General features: G+C 40.9%; 1 protein-coding gene across 2 annotated transcripts in view; it reads left to right on the forward strand.

The window, feature by feature from the left end:
• The window catches only part of SHTN1 (shootin 1), a 70758-nt gene that overhangs the window by 26075 nt on the left and 22582 nt on the right, over positions 1-22101 (forward strand). For both annotated transcript variants that reach the window (XM_055720598.1, XM_055720599.1), the window contains exons 6-10: positions 2307-2404; positions 3372-3453; positions 5481-5575; positions 19301-19447; positions 20725-20878. In XM_055720598.1, coding sequence (XP_055576573.1) covers positions 2307-2404; positions 3372-3453; positions 5481-5575; positions 19301-19447; positions 20725-20878 — 576 coding nt within the window. The remainder of the gene's footprint in view (positions 1-2306; positions 2405-3371; positions 3454-5480; positions 5576-19300; positions 19448-20724; positions 20879-22101) is intronic.

Consider the following 22101-nt stretch of genomic DNA (forward strand, 5'->3'; position numbering starts at 1 on the left):
CAATCCTATAGATGCAGGAAGAGGCAGTGCAATGGTGTGATCCACACCAACAACCCATCTGAATTGGAAATACGATTCTGGAGTTCCTCCTGTCTGTTATTGGAGAAAGATATCAAGGATACATTTAAAGAGAGCAAAGACTCTGGCTACGGATCAGAGGAACATGGTTAGGAGGGTAGCAGGGTCAAAGTAGAGAAGTATTTTAGAAAGCCTCTGATGTACATGCTTTCTTTCTTGATGAAAAATTCACTAAAGAACAATGTGGCATTTTGTAAAGGATTTAGAACTCCTGGCTTCTGTGCCTCTCTCTGGCCTTACTATTAAATGTTAATGACCTTACCTTTACAAATGCTGAGTATTCTAAAAACCATTGGCATCCCATTTGCTATAGAAGATATTCCATCCCTGTGCCTGTAGAGAAATGTGTATGTGTATGGTAGCAGAGTGATTTGACAATACCAAAAGGTATACGTTAGGGCTGTGTCCCAAGCCTAAGCCAAAGCTGCATGGTGTTCGTCTTCAGTGAAGAATCTGAAGTTACATCTTGGATTACCTCCTAAGTGAAAGATCATATGCAATGAAAGAGGTGTATTATTCAAAATTCTTTTTATTGCTTTCTGGTGTTGCCTCAGGTGAAATTTGCTCTTCTGTGCATGTTTATGATTTCAAATATTTATGTTTTGTGTTGGGGATCTTGGAAGTCTTTTAGCTTTCTCACCATTCAACAAAATATTGGATGTTTCTTGGAATGATTCCTTCCATCCCACCATTTTCTGTAAGGATATACAAATATGGTGGTATAGTCTGAGGATCTGTGATTAACACTGTCTTGTTTATTAAAGGGATAAAATTTTGTCTCTCCCAGACCTTCCTCCTTCTTTTTTTTCTCATACATTAGGGGAAGGTGATAGTACAGCTGTAGTTCCTAATGGAAGCATAGGGTGGTCTCAGAGCAGTACCTGAAATTAATTTATAGGGTTTGGGTTTTCTTTTCCTTTTTAGTTGTCCTTTTGGATGTAACAAGAACTGAAAACTCAACTGTGTTAGTTGAGCAGTACAGTGCACACCTGTATCTGCAAAGAAACATTTACTGAACACATTTATAAAGATTTAGATATATGGATTTGCTTTCTTCTCTGGATAATGAGGTTGATATACATATTGTAAGACCTGAATTACTAGCATAAATTTCAGTGAGACTTTTTTCCCCCACTAATTTCACTGGAAAGCACAAATCCATAAAAGAGATGATTTGGTTCAAGAATGTTCTGGGAAAACAGGTCTCTCTATTTACTTTAGAATATGTGTGCCTTTAATTTGGAGGAAAATAAATCTAAGGCCTCTGAATTGAGAAGGGGATGCTTGGGTAGAATCAACATTTTTAAGATGTGAGACCAAACAGAATGATATCGTCATCATCATCTGCAATTGATTAGCAACAATTTTCTCAACTCGTGGCTGATACTTAACAAACAGCGGTGCTATGAAATACTGGAAGCAGGTGGGGAATGAGAGCACTTACTGAAAGCTAATACATAAAAATAAATTTATATTTTTGTGGTGGTTTTATGTTAACCTAAACCTTGATATATTATGTATGCAAACTGATCTCCTGTTAAGAAGTGATTATAATCAAATGTTTTATTCCATTGTGAATTTCATTTATTTCATATTTTGATAATTAAGGAACAAAACTTCTGAGGGGAAAATTACAAGCGTTAACTCTTTCATCAGTAAAGGTTATATTGTGACTCTGTTCACATAACGTTACAAAGCCTATAAATTGGCAGCTATTCAGGACAATTTCTTTGGTGAAAACCTCCCAAGTATTAACGGCCTGTTGTTTTGTTTATTTCCCTTGTGATGAGAATTCATGATCCAAAAATAATTGAACTGCATTAATTTATTTTAAAGGACACCTATTAAAAAATGCTTTCTGCTGCCCCCGTACCAGCATCTCTGTGATGTGACAGTCCCCTGGATAGGACTGAGGACGCTCTGTGGTGGCAGGATTGGCCCTGTTATAGCAGGAAATGAATCATTCAGAATGCAAATAAAGACAGCAGTACTGAACAGGGCAGCCTGCCTCAACAGAGTAAATCTGAAACTGTGGCCCAGTTATAGATCTGTTACTTGACACTTACATGAAGTTCCTGAATTATTGAGGATGTGCCTTGAATACAATTAATGCTTTGTATGCAGTTAAGGTGTTTCGTACTTGATTGTACTTGCATTGGTATCACATTTCCTTTGTTGTTTTCTTCCAAGAATAAAATATATTTTTCATTTCCTTCCTCAAACCATAGAGCTGCGAGATCAAATCGTATCTGTTCATGAGGAAAAGAAGACCTTAGCCATTGAACTGGAAAACCTGAGGTGCAAACTTGTAGAAGTAATTGAAGAAGTATGTATTGTACCATGGAAGGGGAGACCACGTTAGTGTGTAGTCAGTACTTTTTGTGTCTAATTTTGCTAAAAACGCTTAGTTGTGAAGTTAATTGAATACTATCTAATCGCAAGTCCTGCCAGCCTTCCCATATGATAGACCACTTAGGGCATACACCTGTAAGGGGCCTTCTGTGTCACAGTCCAGTCAGCTGCTGTGGCTGGCACAATGACTTTTAATGATCTGTTTTAATGCCCGTATTATAACTCTCATCTCCCCCTTCCTGACAGCCCTTCACCCATCACAGCCTGCGGGGTTCTTGGATTTCCTGAAACCTGTAGATGTGCAAGAAATACTTTTGGAGAATGTCCAGTTTAATCACTGGTGCTACTTCATTGAGCATATCCTTGAGTTTAGCCATTGGCAGTGCCCTGTCATGGTAATTAGACCAGCAAATTGGCTTTTGGAGCCAGCAGAGTTTCATTCCTGCTTTAAAACTGGATAAGCCATGTACTGATGCAAATCAGGACTTAGTGGCTCTTCCTGTCTATGCAACACTTGGATTCAGAAAGACACAGCTGACAGCTCTTGGACAATAAACAGAGCCCAGGAAAAAAACCAAAACAGCAGCCTAACTATATTGAAATGCAAGCAGTCAAGGGCAAGCTAGTAACTTTTCAACCAGGTGCTGTGGCACCTGATCCTGAAATGTTCCAAGGGTGTTATATTTGCAGCTGTGACTGGTACGTGCCATGCAAATGGGCCATGGGAGGATTACTTCATAACCCTTCTGTGACATATGCTCTGAGGTCTCCGAGTTGGGGTAAAAATGCTTTCCACCCTGCTGGAAACCCTAACACTGAGCCAAACTCAAGAAACAGCATTACTGAAAGCAAAATATTGCTTGCAATTATGTATGTGCTCTATGCCTTGTACTACTAACTAAAATACTCTTCTTTTTAATTTGTTCTTTATACTTTTCTAGGTGAATAAAGTAAAAGAAGAAAAGGCTGTTTTGACAACAGAAGTTACTAAGCAGCAACAATTGTTGGAGAAATGTAACAGAGGTGTGTGGTCTCAGCAGGTTCTCTAACAGTTTGCTACATGCTTTGCAGAAGCTTCAGAGCTTTTATGTTGTAGTACTAAGAGTAGGTTACAGAAGAGCAACTGTGGTCCAGATCTGACACTCTGCCTCATTGCTGCAGGCGCTGCATGAACACATGGACTATTCTAGACTATCTCAACTTCAGCAAAATGTGGTGGTATAAGCAACAGATTATATGTGAGAATCGGAATTTTTTTTTGCTCTGTGGCCCAAGTGGCAAACTAGGGCAGGAAGGTAGTCCTTCACAGAGATGGAACTTGAACCTTAATCTTCTGTTTTCCTAAATCATTACATCAGCTTTCCTTTTAGCTGGGACACAGCTAATAATTTTGAATATCTAAAGACTTGGGAGCAACTTGTATGATCAGAGGATGGTGAGAAAAAGGCAAGAATGCTGGGAATGAGATAAATAGGATTTGCAAGTTATGGAAGGAAAGCAGGGACTTTCCTTTCCTGGAACGTAGTGAGTGGTAAAATTAGGGCAAGGAAGATCTGAAAAGACATATGGCTCAGAAAAGAAAGCTTTTGCTTAATGAAGGTGAGTGCTTCCACATGAAAAATAGTTGACCCAAAAGAAATTTAGAGGGAAGAGGAAAGACTTTATGCCTTGGAGTACTGTGCCCTTTTCTCTTGTTGCTTATTTAGCCTTGTAAAATTAAAAACTGTTTGGTTGAAAGTCTCCTTGGCTGTTTCACATTTTCCTGAAGTGGAAGCCGACGGGTCTGGCAAGGTGCAGTAGGGCATATCCTGTAAGCTTCCACCAAGTGTTCCTCTCTTACCTCTTCCATGTGTCTGCGTGGCTTAAGCCTGTGATAGGCAGTACTTGAAGAGTCTTAAAACACCAAAATTCAGATAGGTTGACAGATCACCTTGAAGAAGGTTTTGCAGGGATAGTGTGACAGATGAAAAGTTTCTGAAATGTTTTCTGTGTTCTAAAGATGAACAAAGGAACAACCCCTTGTTTCACATTTGCCTGCTTTCCAGGAAGGAGGAGTTATGCCAGGCTAGGTCCTAGTGCCCTGGCAACATAAAGCAAGATTTTTTTGTTTGTATACTTGAAATGAGCTACCAAAGTATCTATTCAATACCTACTGTGTGTCTATGTGTCACTGTCTTGGAGCCATGTAATCAAATACATTTCAGTCAGAGTTGACAGATAGTCAGATTTATCTTAAATCTAAGTGTGGGGGTTGATTGTTAATTTGGTGTGTGGTTTATTTTTTTTTTTTTAGTAAACATTTTGAGAGTCAGGTGAGCTGGGATGTGTATCTCACTGTCTAAAGTACCACTTACTGTACGTAGCTTTAAAAACTGTTAGGTTCATCTCCAAAAAAGCAAGGAACTTGTGTACGAGTGTTAAGAAATCCAGTGTCATCACCCTGCAAACTAGTCTTCAGCTTGTAAGAGCTAAACCTTATCAAGGTGGTCGCTGAGACAAATGATCCTTGCTGTCCTGGGTTGAGGCCTCAGAATGGTTTGGGGGAGCACGCCCCATGGTTAGCTTTAGCCACCCTCGCTTTTGTGAGCACAGTTTAAATACAGGCAGTGCAAAATTGCACTGCTGTCTTCTTGAGGCTCCTTTAAATGGTTGTTGTAAAAGGACAAATCAAACCTCACTCAAACCAGGTAGGCAAATGCAGGTGCCTCCAAAATAACATAGTAATGTTTGATAGATTCAGCAAGGCTCATACCCAAAGAGGCAAAATACGATCTGTGCTACGTAATGCCTGTTAATGGCGATTTTTAGCCTTGATGGCAGGGGTATTACTCTATTCAGAAGATCAGTAGTTGTGCATATGTATAGTGTGGTTTAGAGCAAACAGGACAAATATTGCAAAGCAGACTGTATGCAGAAATGTAAAACTAAGTTACACCTTCTTTCAAGGATTCATGGTACTAGGGAATAACAGTTTATCTGGGTAAATCAAGCAGTAGTTTTTTTGATCTATTCCACTTTTACTTCTGATACTGTTTTATTCCTATAAACAGTGTCTGTGCTGGCAGTAGAGGAGTATGAAGAGCTTCATGTAAACTTTGAACTGGAAAAGAACCTGCGGAAGAAAGCAGAGTCATTTGCACAAGAGGTGAGTAGTCAAGAAGAAGGGATGTTGTAAAATGGAGACGTTGCAGCTGGGCAAAACCCTGCCATCTTAGATGACTTGATTTCAATTCCCAGCTCTTGTACAAAAGATGCCTTTGAATGTCTATGCACTACTTAGCTAACATCTGTACTTCATCCGTAAAATGGGTTTACTGTTTCAACAGCATTTATAAAGCACTTCAGAATTATCCATGCAGTCTTACCTCTTTCCCCTTTTAAAGCGAGGCTTTAAATTTATAATGGGCTTAGTCAGCTACAACATTTCAATGTGGTATGTGAGTAGCTGGATCTGGGAAGGATTAGCTGCTTTTCTAGTGATATAATTTGAAGCATTGTGTTTTTCCTGAAAAATACGTGAACTCACAGAAAAAGCATTGCAAAATACAATATTAGTTGATGTTTGTAGAAGTTTGGCTGCTGTTTAACATAGGCCTTTCGAATAAGCTATTGCAGGGAGCATTCAAGCTGAAAAACACTGTGTCCGTGTTCTAGCAAAGGTATAAACTCCCAAAGAGGAAAATGAGTTACCAGGTAGCATTATGGAATGGCTGGTGGTTGCTCTGATGGCTTGTGACTGGCAATGTTTGCCTTAGAAAATGCTGACAAACTCTTTCATTCTGTTGATAGACTGAAGCCCTATAAAATCATGACTTTAGGTTTTTTTTGTTGTTGTTTTTTGTGTGGGGTTTTTTTATTTTTTTTCTCGTGTGCTTTTTCTGCTTGCACTCTGGATTTTTAGAGCTCTGCACTTGGGTTATATTTTCAAGCTTTTCTATCCCCCATGCATCGATATTTTCTTTATTAAAAGTTGGGCTTCCTAAGGAATAATTTTTCTGGGAGCTCATGTTTGAAGAAAGCCATTATATATATCAAAACTACATGAGTCATCAGTACTGAAATATTGTAAATAAGGGAAACATCTGACACCTGATACAAAGCGGATTTTTGGTTTTGAAATCATGGCTGCCAGAAAGCAGGTATTTAGCCTTCAGGAAGTCAGCTTTGTCTGAGTAGAAAGCTCTTTTGCTTTTTCTCTTTGCTGCTGCTGTTTCTCTCTCAAAATTTAAAAATATGTTTGATAACTCCTTTATAGCTAACTGCATTCACTTAGTGGTTGTAAGCAAGGGCATATATAAATTCTGAACCTGTATAGAAAACAGTGAATAGGCTTACTTTGTTCTGTTAATCTTGTGGGTTTTGCTGAGTATTTGAGTGTTTTGGATACGAACAAAATCATATAACAACATTGTAAACAAAAAGAATTTCTTGGGATTTGAGATAAACTGTAAGTAAATTTGAACATCTGGAAGCTAGAGGTGAAGAAGGCAACCCAGATGTTGATTGCACTCGCTCTCTGTCTCCGATGGTACTGTGTACAAAGGCTGGAGAACTTTAGAGCATCTGGGCCAAGTGTTCTCCTCCTTCCACCTTTTGCTACTCTTTCCTGTTCTCTCCTTTGCAAGGTCACCCTGTTGACCCTTTGGGAAATCCATTGAAGGAGCTACCTTGACAGTAACCTAATAACTTCTTGGTATAGAACAATTTCTATTAATAGGAAGATTTTCATTTGAAAAATGGGGCTGGGTACTCATCCTAAAGGAGAAAGGTATTTGCAGATTCAAGTATATTAAGCTTTGGCAGATTCTCTTTCATTCATACAGGTATATGGTATAACCTAGCTTTAGATAAACTGCTGCTTATCAGTTCCAGTGGAACTAAAGCTTCAATCATTTGATGAGTCAACTTGTAATTGAATTAAATATAAATTTATATAATATATATATACACATATATGCAGTCTCCTGCCTTTTGTTTTCAGTATTTTTGCCATGAGTTGAATATGTAACTGTACTTCTGGCAAAGCTAAAGCTGATGACACATTTTACCCCCAAGGGAATAAGAGACAATAGAAATGAAAATATTTACTATTTATTAAAATGTCCTGTTAACTCCCAAATTTTAAGTATAAAAATGGACTTTTTAAGGTGCTGTTAGAGTCAAGAGATGTGGGAGAGAAATCACTCAAGAGGAGTGATTTCTGAGATCAGAGACTGCACATGCAGCCTCTTCCAAACCGCACTTTTATAGAGCTTGGTGGGACAGAGCCCAGATTCCTCTGCTGAGCAGAACTGGATGACTCCCTTTGTTTGGCTTCAGTGCCATTGGGCCATTTATATTTTGCTCAAAGGCTCACTTCGGTTTTTCAGAAATAAAACTGAGATCTGCAAATTCCATTCAAATTTATTAGAGACATTATTTGTCACGAAAGTTGTTAAACAAAATATTGCCTACGTTTGTTAAATATTCATTTGGATTTTTTTGAGACTGTTACCATTCTGTGCTGTAAAATATTACTTTCTTGCAACTATTTGTAAACTTTAGGAAACCTGGGCTTTTTCATTACCTATGCTTTTTATGATAACTATTTTTATAATGTGTTTTGTTTCTTCACCTCCTGAGATTGTGCAGGCATTATTTATTAGCAGTGTTTGTTGACTGTAATATCTGCAGAACTCTTCTTTTAAGGAAAAAAAATTCTGAGAAAGTTAAGCATGTTCATTTAGCCTGCATTATTACACTGTCTTGCATCTCTGACTGTTGCTTTGCTTTATCTTCTAAGTATAGAACAATTATGTGCTTCTGTTCATTAACTGACAACAGGAGATTGTATGTAAAGGTCTTATGTCTCTCAGAAATGACTAATTTATAGATGCGTAGTTAAACTGGTTTTCAGATCATAAAAAGAGTATAATCTGATACTCTGGGCCCAGAATGTTGCTTCCGTTTAGTTTCATAACTGTAATGTCAGGCACCTACATGTTTTGAAAGATATTTAAAGTACTTTTTGTATTTGAATAACAAACTGACAGGCAAGCTGTTAAGTACAATGCCAAAGAAATCATAGAATCCTAGGATCATTTAGATTGGAAAACACCTTTGAGATCCTGAAGTCCAACCGTTAACCCAAGACTGCCAAGTCCATCACTAAACTACGTTGCTAAGCACTGCATCTAAGTGCTTTTTAAATACCTCCAAGGATGGTGATTCCACCACCTCCCTGGGCAGCCTGTGTCAATGCTTGGCCACCCTTTCAGTGAAGAATTTTTTCCTAATATCCAATATAAACCTCCCCTGGCATAACTTGAGGTCATTTCCTTTTGTCCTGTCACTGGTTACCTGGGAGAAGAGACCGACCCCCACCTCGCTACAGCCTCCTGTCAGGTAGTTGTAAAGAGCAATAAGGTCCCCCCTGAGCCTCCTTTTCTCCAGGTTAAATGCCCCCAGTTCCCTCAGCCGCTCCTCACCAGCCTTGTGCTCCAGCCCCTTCCCCAGCCCCGCTGCCCGGCTCTGGACACGCTGCAGCCCCTCCATGTCCCTCTTGTCGTGCGGGGCCCAGAACTGAGCCCAGGGTTCGAGGGGCGGCCCCACCAGTGCTGAGTACAGGGGGACGGTCACTGTCCTGGTCCTGCTGGCCACACTATTTCAGATACAAGCCAGGGTGCTGTTGGCCCCCTTGCCCCCCTGGGCACCCTGCCGGCTCCTGCCCAGCCGGCCGTCAGCCAGCCCCCCCAGGCCCTTTCCCCCCAGGCAGCTCCCAGCCCCCTGCCCCAGCCCGCAGCGCTGCCTGGGGCTGGTGTGACCCACGGGCAGGGCCCGGCACTGAGCCTGGTTGAACCTCATGCAGGTGGCCCCGGCACATCGGCCCGGCCTGCCCAGACCCCCCTGCAGAGCCCCCTGCCCCCCGGCAGGTCAGCACTGACCCCCAACGGGGTGTCGTCTGCAGACTGAGGGTGCACTCAGGCCCTCATCCAGATTGTCAATGAAGATATTCAACAGAATTGGCCCAGCACTGAGCCCACTTATGACCTGCTGCCAGCCAGAGGTGACTCCATTTACTACCACTCTGAGCTCAACTGTCCGGCAAGCTTTTTATGCAGCATAGAGCACACCCGTCCAAGCCATGAGCAGCCAGTTTCTCCAGGAGATGCTGTGGGAGATGGTGTCAAAGGCTTTACTAAGGTCCAGGTCAACAACATCCATAGCCTTTCCCTCATCCACTTAGCTGGTCACCTTGTCATAGAAGGTGATCAGGTTTGTCAAGCAGGACCTGCCTTTCATGAACCCATGCCAGCTGGGCCTGATCTCCCGGTTGTCCTGCACGTGCTGCATGACGGCCCTAAGGATGAGCTGCTCCATAACCTCCCCCAGCACTGAGGTCAGGCTGACAGGCCCATAGTGGCCCAGATCCTCCTTCCTGCCCTTCTTGTAAATGGGGGTCACGCTGGCTGACCTCCAGCCTTCTGCAGCCTCTATAGTATGCCAGGACTGTTGATAAATGGTGGGGGGAGGCTTGGCAATTCCTCTGCCAGCTCTCTCAGTGCCCTTTGGTGGATCCCGTCTAGCCCCATAGATTTGTGCATGTGTGAACAGAGCAGCAGGTCACTAACCGTTTCCGCCTGGGCTGTGGGGACTTCATTCTGCTCCTCCTCATCCCTGTCTTCCAGCTTAGGGGGCTGAGTACCCAAGGGAAGCTGGTCTTGCTATTAAGGTCTGAGGCAAAATATTGATTATGCGCAAAAAAGTACTTCTTGGTTTTTGTCATTAGTTGTCTCTCATGAAAACTATGGGCTACCGTTGTTGTAGACAGACAGTGTTAGCTCTTCAGTTGAGGCTTTTCATTCCGTGAAGTTCTCCCATCTAAACCAGAGTCACTACAACAGTGAGCTTCAGGCCTGCATTAGTCTTCTTTTTGTGTACCTGCTTCTCCTCTTCCTTTGGTATCATGCTGTTCAGAAAGATTTTTGGGAAGTTTTTTAAAATATAGGAACATGACAACAAAGACATTGCTCATTTGTCTTTGGGGAACTAGTAGCATTTCAAATCACTTTAAAAATCTGCTATCACTGCCTGGTTTCACACTGATGGTGTCCCTTCAGTGACCTGAGACATTAGAGAGATAGGCTCTAGACCACAACTGCATCCACAGCAACAAAGCTTTAGGCTTGGGTGAGGTTGTATGAGTGTCCTTTCACATGGATCATGCCACAAGGTTGCAGCTGTGTTTTGCGAACTGCGGTTTCTAGGATGTGCTTACAGTTTGGATTATGCTAAGGATGTGCAGGGATTTTCTGCTTGCTTTCATCAGCCGTGTTTTCTCTGTCCCTATAAAATGTTTCTTGAAAAAACAAAAACCCTGCTGGATTTTTGCTTGTTTTTTGCAGAACCCACAATAGTTGGTTGTGATAATCTGTGCAGTAATGAGAGAAGGAGTAGCTTTCAGTAAAGGGCAACACTGCATGTTCAGTGCTTTGTGCTCGACTTGTTTGGAGCACTTTGAGAAAGGAAATAGGCTCTGAGTAACATGGGTGTCACTGCAGCGTCACGGCAAAGACTTTAGAATTCACATCTTAGTGTTTCGTATTAGTGTTTGTGACATCTCAAACAGCCTAGATGTGTCTTTCAGCTCCCTGAAATACAGACTTACTGCCTGTGAAGGGACTTGTTTGGTGGTGGATGTCTTGTCTTTCTAAGGGGCTGAGGTATCTGAATCTTGCCTTCACAGGGGGCTATCCCATGAATTCAGATTAACCCCTTTCTCGATAGAGTGCCTTCCTCTTTTAGCTTTGCCCTCCTGGGGTTGCGTTGAGGCTGTGGTGGGAGGAGACCAGATGAGTGACTGGTGCAGGCTGCTTTTTGGAGGGATGCCCTTTGCATCCTGCACTTCTGACAAATGAGGAGGATTTGCCACAGAATGTGAGCAATTGGGAGTACAGGTGTGAGAAATAATGGGTGGGTGAGTGTGTGTGCAGAAGCAGAACACAGATGGGGGAGAGAGGAAAGACAAGAAGAGGGAGGGAGCAAGCACATATAGGAGTGAGTGAACACTTGAAAATCAGAGCTTTTGATTAAAAAATAATCCAATACAGCTTTAATTATAGTCATGCTGCTGGCACCACCATAATATATATTTAATTAATCAAAAATGATCCAACTTCAAACATTAGAATTCATGCTCTGTAGAGGTTCTAAAGAAACTGAGTAAATATTGTCAGCCGTGGTGTGGAGAGGGGGAAGGAAAAAGAAAGAAGGTTTGAAGTGAGTCACAATCCATTGTGAAAGGTACAGGACTCTGCATAAAAGAACTAAATAAATAGAGTGTGTAAGGGGCGGGGACATGGAAAAATCTGTACCTACCTGAATAAAACAGGGTTGTTAACACAGGAATCTTGGCAAGCTTAACCAGAATTCTAGTGTCATGTTTTAAGAGACACTTTAAGATCTCTCAGCTCTTTGTGGAGCAGTTTATAAGAAAACAAAGGAAGGCAGAGAGTATCTTGAAGGCCATTGCAGTAATATAGAGATTAGCCCTGAAAAGCACTCTTCACAAAGATGAGCAAAATACAATACATACAGCCAGAGGAAGCCAAAAGGGGAGGAACACAGTGAGAGAAGTAAATTTAAAGTCTTAGGGATGTAAAAATCCCAGGAGTTTAACAAAATAATCTGGCATAAATAGTTTATTAAGCATACATCCTGCCTTGCAACAATATTTTGTAAAGTGATGTTGTGGTTTAACCTCAGCCATCAACTAAGCCCCACACAGCCACTTGCTCACTCCTCCCGTGAGGGGGATGGGGGAGAGAATCAGAAGAGTAAAAGTGAGACAACTCATGGCTTCAGATAAAGGCAGTTGAAAAGGTGAAGCAAAGGCTGTTCGTGCAAGCAAACAAAACAAGGAATTTTTTCACCACTTCCCATGGGCAGACAGGTGTTCAGCCACCTCCATTCCTTCTGGCAGGGCTCCATCACATGTAACGTTTACTTGGGAAGACAAATGCCATCACTCTGAAACGTCCCGTCCCCCCTTCCTAGGGGAGACCCTAGTTTATATGCTGAGCACGACATCATACGGCATGGAATATCCTTGGGGTCAGCTGTCCCATCTGTGCCCCCTCCCGACTTCTTGTGCCCCCCAACCTGCTCGCTGGTGGGGTGGGGAGCAGAAAAGGCCTTGGCTCTGTGCAAGGGCTGCTCAGTGATAATGAAAACATCCCTGAATTATGAACACTGTTTCCAGCACAAATCCAAAACACAGCCCCATTCCAGCTGCTATGAAGAAAACTAACTCTACCCCAGCCAAAACCACTACAAGTGAACAGTTCGTTACTGTTTTGTGTGCTGGCATGGGGACAACCTTTGCATCTAAAGTTACTCTGGAAACCTCCTGGATAAGAGGCAGTGTGCTCTCAAAGTTAGTATCGAGCTCTTGTTTTCTGTCCTCTGTATCTTGGATAAATAGAAGTGAAGTGTCAAACTGCTGAGCAGGTTTGTTGGGGTTCCGTTCACTTTTGAGGCTAGTGTAGGCTTTCTCTCAAAACATACAACTGGAGAAAAAAATTAAGGGTTTCCCAAGTGTTTATGGTTGTCTGTAAAATAGTTTGTGGTCTGAGAGGTTCAAAGGAACTGTGATCCAGATGGATTAAAAAAGGGAAGCGAATCTGTAATGTGCATCGTTCATCTTTTCCTTGAGTTTCCCTTCAACTCTCAGTGTTTATGGATGCATTAAACCAGCATACCATGTCTATGTGTTTCTAAGTAACTATTACACAACATTGTGTTTGCCATTTGTTTACCTCAAAATGCCTGCATCCCATACGTGGGCCAGTGCACAGCTGCATTACTTAATCTAGGACTGAATCTTCCCTTATTGAAAGATAAAAGGTGGCTATCACTTTAGAAGACTTAGGAAAAACTATTGTCATTCTTAACAGATGTTTACACTACTCATGAGGTTGTGTGCAGTGGATTTGGTTATCTCAATGACGTGAGCTCCCCAAGAACTCTTCTTCCTCAGATGTGTTTGTGACCTTTTATTAAGGGTTAATGTGTGAGGACTTCTGCATTAGCATGCCACATCTGTGAGTGCATACTGCATAACCAGCACTCGTGGAGCAACTCTGTGCTTACAAGTACCACACTGTGCATTACCAAGGATAGTTCAACAGTGACTGGTATCTGAAGATAATTAATTTGCATTCCAGATGACTAAACTGTGAATAATAATTAAAGAGACATGATAAGTGGTTAGTACGTGAATTCTCCTGAGCTTGGATGTCACCACTTTTGAAGCATGATATAGCACTAATATATTTCATCAAGCTTTTTCCCAAGAACAGGCTTGTGAAATGGTAACAGATGTACGCTCTAGGAAACTATCTCTTTGGTCTACCTCTTTCCCCCCCTACTCCCTTCTCTTTTTTTTGTTCAGGCAATTAATCTATTGGGAAAAAAAGTGGAGAGTTTTCCTCCTTTTTCATGTGGTATATGATCTGTTTCTAAATATATTCGATAGTGTCTCGATGGTGTAAGACTGTGAGTGTTATAGAAGTGTTATATACTTCTGCCGTGGCAAAAAGAAAACGGTTTTCTACAGGAAACAAAGAAATAAATTACAATAGTGATTTTTTTTTCCCTTTATTTTGGGCCTTGGGCAGTTATGTCTCATAAGTGAAAAATGAGTGCTGTAGTTTGACAAATCCTTTTGTACAGAACAGGCTGGTAAAATAAATAATACTGTGTTTTTAAGTAAGTTACAAAACTGATGAGGATTCAGTTTTCTCATGCTCAAAACACATGCTCTAAGCACCTTTGTGGAAATACAGTTAACTCATCTACTCCAGTTCCCCCATTCTAAGTAAATTAGATCTCGTCTTCTGAGCCACAAAACTTACTAATACTACAACTTGTAGTTCTTTAGGAACAGTCCCTTCAGAAGTTGTCTGGCTATTAGCCAAGTAACCAAATCAACTGCATTGTATCTTTTATTAGTCTAAAATGGATGCAGGGCTGAACAAAAACTACTAACCATAAAATATTATGAATTATCTGGAGAAAGAGGAGTGACTGTTGGTTGCCCATTACTATGCACGTGTCCTTTTTCATGATCCTGTTGCTTGGTTTTCTGTAGTAGTCTGAAAATCTATCTAGGGTTAGTCTTTGGCTCCTCTGAAGGAGGAGCTCTATGAAGTACACTGCCAGAAATGCATTGCTGTGGTTTTCCACTCTTCGCATTGTTTGGTTTTTTGTTAGAGAGAGTCTTGTCCTGTGCCCTCCATGCCCTTGATATTAGCCATTTGGGTAATCTCTTTCTGTCTGACATCACGTGACAGTTACTTTTCATAGAAGCAGTTACTAGGCAGGGAGGAATATAAGCACCAGCTACAACATTTTCAGATCCAAGTAATGCCACATGCATTTAAAATCAAACATGTGCTGAAGCACGTTTTCTGGATTGTGCCCGAACTGCAGAGCCTATTTATTTGTCGTAGCTTTTTTCCTGAGTAGCTCTTCAGACACCTATGAACCCACTAAACCATAAGGAATTTGTAACTCATATGAGGCTGATATCATTGCTTGATGTGCAGCATTGAATCTGAGTGTAGAGGGAGCGTTTCTAGGTCAATGTCCAAACTATGGGCATGTTAATGTGCTTTAGTAAGATACATCTGTTTCTCAACTCTCCCATCAAAAACCCCCACTAGCTATTGTTCCCTGCTGTAATATTTATGTGCAGTGAAGCTCACAAGCCCAGGTGTCCTTGATAATACAGTACAGTTAAGCAGTTACAGAGTTAGAGTATATATGTTTATCTTTCCTGATTAGCCATTGAACTAAAATCCACACCTGGAGCTGGTATTTTAAACTGAGTACCTCCTGAATTTAGAGCCATTTAGTGCCCTGTCAAGCCATAATCAGACAAGATCACTTCTGTCCTCCCCTTTACATACAATCCTCCCAACAGGCTGTTCTTTTGTGGAGATACAAGTACCTTAACCCTACCTTTCTTGGGACTTATTTCAGGTCTGAACACAAGACTATAAGGCTTTAGGGTACACGTAATGGGAAAGACATCAGCTCCTGTAAACTATGACAGATGTAAATGAGCGTGTTACCACTCAATGAGGATGACTTACTATATGTCTCACTAGGATGTGTAGGGGATGGAGCAGTGCTGCCAAGGATTGAAATCAGGGCCGACTGTTTAGTTGACTGATCTTAATCTCTTTTCTATTTGAGACTTCCAGAGTTTGACTCTGCCTTGCAACATGCCTTTTGCTATTTTATTCATAGTGGATAGCATTTGCCACTGATGTAGATTTTACTTTATGCACCCAGTGATTACCTTCTTATAACAGTGCGGCTGTATTGAGACATTCTACTCCCTTCAAACTGTAGCTAAGACAAAAAAGTTATCCCGCATAGCGAGTACCCAAACGATGTATAGGTGGAAATTTAGCAACATATGGATATCAAAGCATTTCCTTTGGCCTCATTTTGCTCCTGGGAGAAGAGTTAGTTGGAAAGCATCCAGTTGTACCCTGAACATTATTTGAACGAGGATCAGAGTTCCCAGGGACTTGACACTAATGGAGTTGCTTTCTAACTTTTTTAATGAGGAAGAATTCCTTTTCCAGCTCTGGTGTAAACAAAAAACAGCTGCAGCGAGCGCTCTTTAGGGTAATGGTTAGAGCAGTGGTCTGAGAATGAGGTGTGGCCCCATTAAGGTCAAGGGAAAAACGTCTGTTATTTTCAGGATTTCACCCCCTTCTCTTTCCCCCTCCTCAATTCTTATGCAAACTCTGCTGATGGAAAGTGGCCAAGTCCCAGATCTCCTGCACTTTGGAGCTTCTTTTTGTAAACTTGGGGGAAAGATACATAGCTGCTTTGAACAACACTTGGAGATTTTTAAAATTTAAATGGTAGCTGTAAGCAAACTATTGTCCCTTGTGATCTGCCTTTCGTTGCAGTCATGGTTTCAGTAGATTCCTTCAGCATCAACTTACATTTCTAGCATTGATTGGGATACTCTGCAGATAATTGTCTAGCAGGTGGCAAAGTCGGAACTAATCCATCAATTGGTTAAATTCCACCTAGTCCAAATAATCCTGTTAGTAGCTGTTTTGCCCTTTCAGCAGTCACTTTAATTAATATTCAGGGTTGTGCAGACAGATTTCTGCCCTGCTGAAGCAGGAACTGATTTTTTTAAATTTTAAGTTAGAATTAATTTCTAAGGTGGTTCTTTGTCCCCTGTCAAACACACAGAGCAACCTCTCAAAAACTTGCAATCAGTTCATCACCAGCTTGCTTTCTGCTTTATCTGTCATGGCCATCTTGTCTAGTTTTTTCCATTCCATTTAAAATATTCTGGTACTTCAAGGACACGTGTGTAAGTAACTTCTGAAATGGATGGGATTCCCCATGAGAAACTGATTCCCATGTGTCTGATGACAGCATTAAGTTATAAACAACAATTTTTTTGGGGTGGTGAAAACACTTTTACATATGTTGTAAGCAGGAACGTATTTGCAATATCATGAAAGCAATTTATAAAGCCAATTGAAAATACTTCATGTGAAAACTTCTGAATGAAAAGATTTTCAGCCAGGTCTTCAAAAGTATTTTTTTTTATTTTGTTGCAGAAGAGCATGAAACAAAGTGAATATGAATTTTCTACATTTGGTGAAGTATCTGCTCAAGCTGAAGAAATCAAGTTGATCTACTTGATTTCTTCTTGTTTTGGCAACTTTCTGCTCCCTCAGGCTGGAACAACTCTGTTCTGTTGGTTTTAGTGGTAGAAACTTGGGGAACAAAAATCTGGAGTTATCATCTCAAACTGTTTTTCAAATTCCAAAAAAATGAAACCCAAGATTTCACTTTGCGTTGAAAGTTTGCTATAGGTAAACTGTGACGTTTGGTGAAGGTGGCTTCTAGAGAGATGTTTCCATCAGGGTTAAATAACTTTTGACTCACTTGACAGGAAAGCAGAAGGGTTTGAGACAGTATTGAGTTCTTTAGCAGTGATTTACAGGCCTTTTGAAAGTGTGATGTTTCAAACATGCTGTTTTGTTTAAGAAGAGAAAATGTTAAACAAGTCGATGGATTGCAATACAAAGGCAAACCTTTATGGGTTGGGGTGGGTAGCTTTGATTCTGAATTTCTCTTGCCTTTGAATTGTTTTTGGTACAGCCCTACTTATTTAAGGTAACGCAAACATAATTGGTTTGACTGGCAGAATTTTGTGACAGGGAGCTGATGTCCAGTGCACATTTGCACCATGCCGCAGTGGCCTGTGTGTTTTGTCATAAATTTGGTTTCGTTTGTTTTATAACAGAGTGTGGTACTAGAATCTGTTCATCGTTTCCTCTTCATCGAATACTTCCAGTCCTTTATTGCCTTGCCCTCATGGCACAGCTTTGCCCAATGAAGTGTTCACTGTAGGTTTTTTTAGTATTAAGGCTGCATCAATTGACTCTTCTTGGCACGCAGGGTCGAGCAGGCTGCTTTGTGAGTTAAAAGTTCAGCACGGTCAGCAGGCTTCTCAGTCTGTATGTACAGCTAGAGAGCTGCTTGCTAAGAAGACTCAACTGAAGCGTCTGTGCAAAGCACTGGATGGAATGCTTGCCACAAATCTGCATCAGCTGATATTTCTTTAAAATCCAATTGTATTAAATAAATAAATCACGTAGCACTGCAGTAGCACCAGATGAAAAGAAACCATATGTTGTATCCGTAATTTGGGTGTGTAAATAAATAGTATGGGAACCTGAAAAGAGCCATGGAACTTTTGTATGTCTAAAATACTTTATTCTTAAAGCATTGCCTTGCTTTTGCTGTGCCGTACAACAGTGTTTTTACAGTCGGAGGGAGTGTCTGCATTCTCAGGCTGTTCTCTGTTCTTCTGCTGTAAGTGGCATGCTTTGCTGATCTGTGCACTCGTCTGAAACCTCAGCATGACCCGGTCCCTCTTTCTGCTGTAAGAACAGGCTCAGCTGAGTTTTTCGAGATGAAGCCCCTGTTGCCGGGGGGGCAACCCTCTACCTGAAAGAGATGCCAAGATGCAGAACAAATTCACTAGGAATTTTTTTTTTTGGCAGGAATCAGTCTTTTTTTTCCTGAGCTCCTGAACAGTCTGGAAGGAGCAGATCTTTCTTATGGAAACTGCATGTGCTGGCAGCCTCTGCATCTCTTAGGTGAATCCTAGAGAAATGTGTGGTATTTTTGTAAATATCAGGTCTCTAGACTATTTGATTATTTCCCCCACACCCAATGTATCCATTCCCCACGTCAAAAATATAACTGAGGAAGAGGAAAGAACACAAGGATCAGAACTAAAAGACTGAAATTGCCCTGAAATGATTACACAGACATGGACTGAAATTCATTTGCCAAAGACTCTCCATCATTCACATATCCAAGTAACATTCACAAGAAGTGGGCTTTATGCCAAGGCTTGCAGGTGTGTTTAAGGAGGTAGCCTGTGAATTCACAGACCTTTTTTTCCTCCACCTAGAGTTCTTTTAATCTCTCTGGAACTCCCAGAATAGGGACCAGATTGTTCCCATTTCCAGGAAACAAAATTCAGAGACGTGTTTAAATTCTGAATGCTACCAACATGCGCATAATTGAGGTGTAGCAGTGGGTGGTTCTATCAGCAAACACCTGGTTTCTTTCAGTGTGAGCTTAGCTCTTGTAAATTTTATTCTCGAACTACTTTTCCCTTTCCTTCTCACCTTCTTCCTCGCTATCCCTACCATATATTAACACAATGTTAATTTCTTCATTTTCTTTTCAGTTGCTATTTTTCCCAGGGTAGCATTAGACTGTGCTTAACTGTTGTTTTTGTTGGGGGTGGGTTTTGTTTTGGCAGATGTTTATTGAACAAAACAAGATGAAAAGGCAAAGTCAATTGCTTCTGCAAAATTCTGCTCCTGATCAACAGCTTTTGAAGGCTTTGGATGACAACGCTAAGCTAACCCACACATTAGAAGAAGAGAGGCTTCAACACCAACAAAAGGTAAAACAGGATTACTTTGCATCTCATGCAGAAGTCTTTGAGACCCTCCTGAATTTAAGTAGTATCATATTTTTTATGTTCGGAATTATTTGAGCTCTTGTGCCCCATAAGAATTCAAAATACAAACCTGAACTTCAGAGAAGGTTGTGATGCCCTTTTTCTGGGTCACTGGTAGACATGAGTACAAAACCTGTAAGTTTTTTGGCCTGAGGGCTCTGGTTTAGCTAAGTATTTTATTCTGGATGCCGGTAAAGTGCAATACAAGCAGTAAGTCTGGTTCCATTGAAGAAGAGATGACAAGAGAATATTTTGGACTTTGAGTAATATAAAGGGTGTTTTAAGGGGGGTATAAGCTAAGAGGACCAGGAGTTGAGAGGTGGGCAGTTCACGCTAGTAGTCTGGCCACTTGCTAACGAACTGCATGGGGAAGAGCCAGACATACTAGAGCAGGGAAATGTTAGGTGAATGCTGCAAAGTGGTATGATAGGGTCTAAAGCACTAGGATCTAAACAAATATATTCTTTGAAACAGGACTAGATTAGTCTCTAACTGGGAGAAATCACCATTGCTTCACTCCAAAGCCTGAAAATTAGTTTTCCACTCTGTTAACAGAGTAATGCTAGGAAGAGGTAGACAGTTCCAGTGCTTTCATCAGCGCAGTGATACTAAGACTATATGTAATCTTACTTGCTTCTGAATGAGTGTTTTGGAAGGATAATTGCCAGTTTATAGAAAACCTCTGCATCTTTGGCCTCTTGAAGTCTAGAGTAAAATGTATATATTTAGGGAGTGGGGAAGTGATTGCTACTCTGCACCTGAATGCTGCCTCAGTGCTGCAGATGTTCCATAGTTCACCTACTGGCATGTGCATGAGTTGCGACAAGGGAGATTAAATAACAACCTGTCAGTGGAAACAATCAGTGAAAGAACAAAAATGTCAATGTTCTTCTGCTTTCAAATGAAGAAATGTTCTGAAATTCTAATTACGTGATAAAAAAACTATAAAAAGAAAAAGGGAACATCTTATAGCTCAAATACTTTGGAGCTAAAGACGTATTCTGAAGAAGAGATAAAACAAGTTTGGATCATAATAGAAATTCTGACATCTCTCAGAGAGATCTGTCCAGCTCTCATTCAAAATTTGTCCTCTTTCTGGGACTTGCAGTTCACTCCTAAATCATGTTTTCGGGAATAACTGTGCCTAATGGGTTATTTCTCAAAAGGAAGGGAAGAAAATACCTTTCATTGTAATGAATGCTATTGTTTGCTGACTGCAGATCAAAGAATTGGAGGAGCAGCTAGAGAATCAAGCACTGCATAAGGAGATTAGTCGTCTTAAACAGCAACTAGAACTTTTGGAAGAAGATAAAAAGGAACTAGAGCTTAAGTGTCAGAACTCAGAAGAAAAAGCTAGAGACCTAAAGCATTCAGGTAAAATAATATAATAACTCATTTTAGAGGGAAAATTGAGGGGGGTGTGAGTGGTGAGTGCACATCTAATAGAATTATACATGTTACATTTGAGACCCCAGAAGCAACAGCTTTTGTAGCTGAGATCCAGACCTGTGCTTTACAAGACAAAATACAGTAACTGCCTTCAACTACGGTTGTCTAGAATGTCTGTGAAAGAATAACCTTGCAAAACTTCTGTAAGGTACTGTTAAATTGCCCTGAGTCTTACAGATGGAGATATATATCTGTTGTTTCTGTGTGAAAGACACAGTCGAAATGTGTACCCAATCAAAATGTATCCTCTTACCTAGTTTTAAAAATTAAAAAAATGGGACAACTCTGCTCTTTTTTTCCCCTCCTTTTTTCGTTGTTTTTGTTTTGCAAAGATGCACAGTGATTTATCAGACTGTGGAGTCTACATTGTATCAGTTGTACAAAAACATCCCGTAATTATCAAGCTTACCCAGCCATTTAACAGTCTTGCAATAGAAGACATCAGTGAAAATAAAGACATGATTTAGCCCTGCATACTGACATGTGAGAAAACAATTTCTGCTGATGTGAGAGGGTCTAGGAGGTGTTTCTTTTTTTCTTTTTTTCAAAAACCAGATATTTAAAAGGTAAGTACTGCTTTCAGAGCTCTACAAAAGAAGTTAGCTAAACAAATCTGGTGGGATTTTATGGCTCATATCTATGAGAATTCTATATGTAAATCTCTTACGTGTAGTCAAATATTTCGTTCCGTGTCAAGTGACTGAAAGGAAAGGAACAGTCTTGCTAGCTGCTGTGTGCATTTGTCTCTGACTTTAACACCCAAAGAATAGGTTCACAGAATATTGAGGACAGAACAACTGTTGCAGTGCAGATGTTCACACAGTTATGGCTGTCAGGATGGTGCCTGGCTTGTCTGCAGCATCCCATGTATTGAATGAGGATATTTCTGACCTAATGCTCCTGATTTAAAATGGATTTTAAAAAGAGCACCTGATGTGTGTGGCTTCGCTACAGGGAGTGTGGGGCTGTGGCTGGTTAAGTATTTGCATGTACCTTTGCTTTCAGTCCTTGTTCAGCTGAAGGCCTAACCAGGTGCTAGTTTTAAGTATGACACCTGGTCAGAGAAGCATTTAAGCCCCTGTCAGAGGAGGCCAAAGTCCCTGTCTTCAGTTAAGACTCCATGTACAGCCGCACTTTTCTGAAACATA

Source organism: Falco cherrug, chromosome 9 (genome assembly GCF_023634085.1).
Source record: "Falco cherrug isolate bFalChe1 chromosome 9, bFalChe1.pri, whole genome shotgun sequence".
Taxonomy (NCBI): Eukaryota; Metazoa; Chordata; class Aves; order Falconiformes; family Falconidae; genus Falco; species Falco cherrug.